The sequence below is a fragment of the Sceloporus occidentalis genome, unplaced genomic scaffold (genome assembly GCF_023333645.1).
Source record: "Sceloporus occidentalis isolate IW3139 unplaced genomic scaffold, rSceOcc1.0.p SCAF_7, whole genome shotgun sequence".
In the NCBI taxonomy this organism is placed as follows: domain Eukaryota; kingdom Metazoa; phylum Chordata; class Lepidosauria; order Squamata; family Phrynosomatidae; genus Sceloporus; species Sceloporus occidentalis.
The window spans coordinates 4,991,213-4,998,206 of NW_028316987.1; the positions used below are offsets into that span (position 1 = coordinate 4,991,213).

At 46.3% G+C, this 6,994-nt stretch overlaps 1 protein-coding gene across 2 annotated transcripts; it reads left to right on the forward strand.

Moving 5' to 3' along the window:
- Positions 1 to 387: 387 nt before the first annotated feature.
- LOC149309065 (homeobox protein Hox-B9-like) lies at positions 388 to 5,028 on the forward strand. Of its 2 annotated transcripts, XM_089531155.1 has the most exons (3): positions 388 to 910; positions 2,600 to 2,698; positions 4,793 to 5,028. In XM_089531155.1, exons 1-3 carry the CDS (start codon positions 388 to 390, stop codon positions 5,026 to 5,028), a joined length of 858 nt encoding a protein of 285 aa, XP_089387281.1. The 2 variants fall into 2 exon arrangements, with proteins under 2 accessions (XP_089387281.1, XP_089387282.1); XM_089531156.1 differs by lacking the exon at positions 2,600 to 2,698.
- The last annotated feature ends 1,966 nt before the right edge of the window (positions 5,029 to 6,994 follow it).

Genomic DNA, 6,994 nt, shown 5'->3' on the forward strand with positions numbered 1-6,994 from the left:
ACGCCGGCCCTGACGCTTTATCAGCCTCACGAAAAAAGTTTGACCAATCATTTTGCTGGAAGCTCCCAACCCGGCAGTCCCGACTGTACTTTTTCTTGGCTAGGAAGTTGACGCTGGAGGAGGAGGAGGAGGAGGAGGAGGAGGAGGAAGAGAAGGGGGTTAAGCCAGAGTGTCGCCTGTGTTGATTTTCTTGTTTTTTCCAAAACCTCTTTTCCCCCACCATCATCCACCCGTCCCCACTTATATACCTTAATACCTATACAGCCAGCTTAACTAGAGATCTACTCCTTTTTTATTCATTTTATTTTTTATTGCTTTCTTTCCTGCTCGCTTGCTCGCTCGCTTTCCCCTTCATTGAACCGTGGGGCTCTCGTATGATGTCCAAGAATGTCCATTACTGGAACTCTTAGCAATTATTATGTCGACTCCATTATAAGTCATGACAGCGAAGAATCGCCTGCCGCCAAATTCTCCTCCGGGCAGTACTCAAACTCCAGGCAAAGTAGCCACACTGAGCACCTCGAGTTCCCCTCTTGTAGCTTTCAGCCCAAATCGTCCGTTTTCAGCGCCTCCTGGACGCCTCTGACGCCACACAGTGCTGCTAGCCTTCCTTCGGTCTACCATCCCTACATCCAGCACCAAAACCTCCCTGCCTCCGATAGCAGCAGGTACCTACGGAGCTGGCTGGACCCAGTGCCCAGAACAGAAAACATAGCCGGGCAGGGACCCGTTAAAACAGAACCGCTGCTGGGACCTCACCCGGGGGAGATCCGTAAGCAGGGAGCGCAGGAGTACCATGTAGACGCTGCTGCGGCTGGAAGGGAAGGGATCGCTAGTTCCAACCAAAGGCCCAGCTTCGAGGACAATAAAGTTTGTGAAGGAAGCGAGGACAAAAGCAGGCCAGATCAAAGTAAGTTATAAAAAGTGAGGAAGTAAACAGCATTTCAGGAAGAAGGGGGAGAGAGAGAGAGAGAAAAGAAAAAGAAGAAGCAACAACCCAACATTCCTCCTCCCCCCCTCAAAAAAAAGCCTAAGAGAGGGGGGTCATAAAATGGCACAATGGGCGAGGAGGGAAGGGGGTCTTCTGTTTTGTAAAGCTGGTCTTCTTAAAAGAGAATTCTCCCTCCTCCTTGTCTTCATTCTCCCTTTCCCCAAAAGGAAAGCCCACTTGTGATAGTAATCTCAGGGTTGTGAGGTGTGCGAGGGGGAGATAGCATCCTTCGCTTTGTTGATTTAGACTTTTTAAGTATATATACACACAATGTAATGTGAACGGGTTTGGGACTCGACTTTCCTCCTTAGCTTGAAAAAAAAAAGACCTACTTAATTATTTTAACTCCGTTTGCCTTTATCCTTTTGACAGGGAAAGGGAGAGGGAAGCATCCAAATGGGATTGTGTTTCTCAATGTGTGTCCGGGTTGGGTTGTGGGGAAGAAGGGTTGCGACGTGGGGAAAGTATTTGTGTTGTTGTTGCTGTTGCTGCTGTTGTTGATATTTTTCAAAGGACGGGAAGAAGTTCACGTGGAGAAGGAAAGTAAAGAGGTGTGTGTGTGTGTGTTTATTTGTGTGTGTGTGTGTGTGTGTGTGTTTGTGGCTCCCCGTGTCTTTGTTTACCTTGAAAGGACCCCCGGTTTCCTCCGCTGCGCTTTCCCTGTCACTCTGCCTTCTGGGTTGATGATCGTTGTTTGTTTATGAAATGCACCCGACGTGCCTATGAATATTTCAGAGCCAAAGCCGCCCTCCTACACACACACACACACACACACACACACAAGCTTTATTATTTAAAAAAAGGGGGAAACGATCTTAATTGGTTCGTTATATTTTATTTTATTTGCTACGGGGAACATCAGCCTGGCAAACTCTTAAAACTTAATCGTGTGCTTCTTCCTGCAACCTGGCGGTGGGTGGTTGCTATCGCCTCTCCTTCCCACCCCCCTTTAGAGGAAAAATAGATAGGAGAAAAGGATTTAGTGGCGGGGAGGGGTGGGGGAGTTGGGTGGAGGGGCAATAAAATATACTAATAATCTTTGCCTCTTAAATATTTTGCTCCGCGAAGGCGAAACGGGGCTCGATGCCTTTCTCTCCATGGCCTTTGCCTAACCGAGGAGGTTTCAGACTACTTGGGTTCAGTATTTTGGTTGTGTGTGTGTGTTGGTGTGTGCGTGTGTGTGTTAAAAAAATGGTTTCATGCCAGTTTGATGCTGTCGCAGTGCCTCTGCTTTGACCAAGGCGACCAAGGTTCCCTAAGCCATGGAAGAAGAAAAAAATCTTCACAGTTTCTATCAATGGGTTTATTGGAAGTATTGCATCGATGTATATATTCATGGCTAGCCTTCCCTTAATCTCAGGTCCGAAACGATAGAGTGGAAAGGGCCACTCTGACTGAGCATGTTGTCCCTGTCTGCAATTCAAAAAGCGAATGGGGGGCGGTTGCGGGAGGCGGAAAGGAGCGTTTTGTGTTGGGGTCTTGGCAGGAATCAGCGACTGAGGAGACCCACTGAGAAGAAGTGAAAGATTTACCATTTTGTCAAACAAAGTTAAAAAGCTTATCTGCCCCCCCCCCTTCTACTCTCCTCCCCCTCATCTTTCTCCCCAGCCCCGGATTTGAAGATAGATAAAAATCTTGCCCAAGAAAACCGCTCGGTTCCAGAGGGACAGGGTGCCGGTGGGCGTCCTGTACATTCTAGCTTAGAAGGTATGTTTGGTCGGGGATGGAGAGAATGGGGAAAGGAAGAAAAAGAGGTGGGGGAGAGGGAGGGGAAAGGCTGCCCAAAGGCAGAGAGGTTGGGCGCCGGTGCTTTCCGTCCCGTTTCTAAGCCTCTTTGTAGATTCAGAAGCCCTCATCCCCCTCCGAAAACTGTTTTACTTGTACATAGAAATGTACTTGGGGTGGTCATGGCGGTTTGGCTCCTAAGAGTAGCGTGCTAGTAGCTGACTATTCCTCAAAAAAAAAATTGACTTCCTGTTTGGGGAATAGTGTGTGAAATGAGAGATAAACGTGTTTTCCTGTGGCGGACGTCATGTTTCCTTGAAATGCCAAGAAATCACACACACATAAACACAAACACACACACACACACAACCGAAAAGAGGGTCATTGGTGGAGATCTCATCCAAACGCCATTAAAAGATAGGTAGCTGTATTAATTATTAACAGCCATGCGTCTTCTTTAATATTTAATTCCTCGTATTAGAGCGAGTCACTTCTGTTGAGGAAAAGGGCTGGGAGGATTTGTAGGCGAAAAAGGAGAGCTAAATTAATTTCAAATACACACACAGATGAAAATGGGGGGGGGGGGGGGGGAGAAGAGATGCATTTACTCAGAGGAAAATGCTTCCTGAATCCTTTCCTTCTCAATAAGAACTCAGTTTGTAGGGTCTGCTTTTTTAAACTCCGGAACCCTCTGGGAAGTCAGACAGTTTAGCTCTCTTTCTCCAACACTTCCGTTTTATGCCTTTTGAGAAGTCTTCCCTGTTGTGAGAGAAACAAGACGACAAAAGAAACCCACTGGATTCCTCTGAGTGGATTTGTGTGTTTTAGACCGGTGTCACTCAAAATGGTGACCCACAGCACAAACAGTCCTTTGTGAAAGATCACATCGCAAGGATTCCCTACTAAGTAGATCCCATGCCTGTGACTATCACAGGATCGCAACCACAACCTTGTCTCTCCTTCGCCCCAACACATTCCACCACGAAGCCTTCATACATCCAAATGTTTCTTAAATTACTATCAGGACCAACAGAGTAACTGTGGTCCATTGGGTCACCAGCTTGCGCAGGAGAACCTCCAGAGGAAAAGTTCTCCCGCGACATTTTACCTTCCCCCCTTTTTTTTCTCTCCTGTAAGACGTGGCAATGTTAGGCGAACCTCCATGTAGTTGCCTCCCCCCCACCACTACACTAACAAACTACAGCAGGCAATTTGTTTCACAGTAGGTAGGCGTATAGGAGTGTTCCTCAGGATTTTTAGAAGAAGAAAAAACGAGGGGGGGAGATGACAAAACAGTACAGACAAGAGAAGGAGTGCTCAATAATTCATAGTTTTGTATGAATTTGTCTCTATGTATGACACTGGACTAAGTAGGCAGTAAGCACAGCCATCCTTTAAAGATGTCTGTGGAAGATATATATTCCTGTAATAATACTGTGGAAAGAAAACCTACCTACCTTCTTTCCTCCCTTTCTGCATAAACTGCTTTTTCTCCCTCATATATCTAAATCTGAATATCTTCCTTCCTTCCTTCCTTCCTTCCTTCCTTCCTTCCTTCCTTTCTTCCTTCCTCCCTCCCTTCCCTTCCCTTCTTCTCTCCCTCCCTCCTACATCTAAAACTGAATATATCCTTTCCTTCCTTCCTTCCTTCCTTCCTTCCTTCCTTCCTTCCTTTCCCTTCCCTTCCTCTTTCAAAGTTCCTTACCCCTATTCTGTCATCTATATCTCAAATTGAACCTACTCCTTTCTTCTTTCCTTCCAGCCTTCCCTCCTTCAGCTGCATAAACTTGCAAGAGTTCCTACCCAGCTCCCAGTTAAGGCAGGGAAAAGGCCTGCATTAACTTGTCCTCCTAGTATCAGCCTCATAAAGGTCTGCGTAGTTACATCCAAGTACCACCCGAAGAGTAGGTGTGCTTTCTTTGCGAAGCTTTCCCCTTACACTCCGTAGAATCTCTCTTGGCATGTGGCTCTACCAGTTCAAAACCCCAACACTGAGGGACCCAAGGGCTATGGCTGTCTCTCTCTCTCTTTCTCTCTCTTTCTCACAAAGGTCTCTCTCTGCTGTTCTCCTTGCAGGTAACCCCGCAGCCAACTGGTTGCATGCTCGCTCTTCCAGGAAGAAACGATGCCCTTACACCAAGTACCAGACCTTGGAACTGGAGAAGGAGTTTCTGTTCAATATGTACCTCACCAGGGACCGTAGACACGAAGTGGCCAGGCTGCTCAACCTGAGCGAAAGACAAGTCAAAATCTGGTTTCAGAACCGAAGGATGAAGATGAAGAAAATGAATAAGGAGCAGGGCAAAGAATGAAGATGCCCCGTCCTTTCCCCGCAGCCACCATCGCCACTAGCCGCCCCACTCCCTCTCTCCCTCCCTCTCCTCTCTCCCAATTTTGGTCCTGTCTCCAAGCTAATGTTATATTTATGGGCAGCGGCTTCCCCAGCGGTGCTCCAAAACTACAGCAAAAACCAAGCCAGAACTCTTGGTCGGCATGCCAGGAATATATAATGAATGCACCTGCTTGTTTGCATTTCGGGTCCTCCGACGAACCCCTCAATGTCTAAAGACAGTGAAGAAATAAGGCCGATTTGGAGCACCTTTGGCTTTTGATCCCCTCCTTCCCACCCCAAATTAACTTATAGCAAGATCATTGATGGCAGTGCTATGTCATCTTTGCATGGCTTTCATTAAGCCACTCCATTGCCCTGTCCCATTGGAAGGACATCACTCCACCTGGAACTTCATCCTCTGAGACAACTGCTTGGAAATCAACCCAGTGGAGGCTTCCAGGTGGATTGTGGCCCAGATCTTTCCCCACCAGCTTACTTTCCTCTCCTCTAATGGAAAGGACCAGGCCATTTGAGGGATCTAGAGAAGAGGCGATGTTGGTGGAAGCATACTTGGAAAAGCATGCATCCCACCAAGTTCTGGGGTGGGTGGGTCTCACTTTCTTGAACATTTAAATCCTCCTCCAACTGTGTTGAACTACAGCCCTCATAATCCTCAACCAGTGATGGGAATTGTAATCCAGTGTAAGTACACCTGCTTGAGAAAAGCTACATGAAACAGGCTTGCTTGTTCTGGATAATTCTCTTTTCTAACACAATTCACACACACACACACACACACACAAGCAAAGAGAGTAATGGCACAATCTGTTGGCCAGCTCCCTAATCTTTCCAAAGGGGCATGAAAAGGAAATCTTCCCAGCAGGCCTGATATTCTGATCCGTTCCCACCAAATTGATCCCAACCTTTAAGGGACAAGAGATGGGTTCGAGAAGGTTGATAATTTAAAATAAAATTGTGGGGCAATGATGGGGAACAACTTGGCTTTGCAAAAGTGCTTTTGTGTCCCGGCTATTCATAATTTATTGTGAACATGGAGACTGAGAAAACCACTCAAGGGCCAAGGCTGGTGTAAGGCTGGTGGGCATGGGGTGAGTTTCCTTCCTTTTCCTTCATCCAAGTTTGTGCTGAGAAGTCTTAATACTTGAATGTCCTGGGAGACTTTGTCCTCTGCTCCTGGAGGACAAACCCATCTCTCATCTTCACATGAAAACCAACTTTTGAGTGGCATTGAATTGACGTGGTGGCTTTCTGGGATGGGAGGTGTTCTCTTTCTTTTGAGTTACTTTTTCATTGTTTACACAAAATAATAATAATAATAATAATTGCCATTTCATACTTTTTTAAAAAAGGGAGGGAGGGGAGTCTCTCATTCCTAAAAGTCTGACCCTCCTAGCCTTGGTGGGAATCTAAGGAAAAGGGGAAGGAGGGGACAAGGACCCTTGTGGCACCTTTAAGACTGGTTCAGTTTTAAATCCGTTATAGCAGTAGTAAGCCTTAAAGGGGCCACTAGAGTCCTCTCTCTGCCTCCTCCTCCTCCTCCCTACTTTCCTCTTTTCTACTCAAACAGACTAACACTGCTTTACTTTTTGAAAAGTTACACGGGACTCTGGTTCCCTTACAACTAACTAAATTAGTTTCTCTCTCCAATCCCCCTCAATTTGGTGGGGCTTAGGGAGGGCGAAGTAGGTAGGTAGGTAAGTAACTTTAGTACAAGATGGTTATATATGGTGTGTGAGGATTTGAGGGATTAATATTATTATTATTATTTGGTCTTTTGTTTTTATAAAAGGGGGAAGGGGGGGAAATGTGTTCGTGACTGTGATTTTGTGAATGTTCGGCTTGTTTTTCCCTGTGGCTTTTAGGAGTATAAAATGGAGTCTGTACATAGTAGTTTCAGAACTGGAGAGGAATTTACATATGCAAAC

Coding starts and splice junctions, on each gene's coding strand:
- LOC149309065 (XM_089531155.1), top strand. CDS start 388: ATGTCCATTACTGGAACTCTTAGCAATTATTATGTCGACTCCATTATA. Junction 911..2,599: donor CAAAAGCAGGCCAGATCAAA/GTAAGTTATAAA, acceptor CTTTCTCCCCAG/CCCCGGATTTGAAGATAGAT. Junction 2,699..4,792: donor TGTACATTCTAGCTTAGAAG/GTATGTTTGGTC, acceptor TTCTCCTTGCAG/GTAACCCCGCAGCCAACTGG.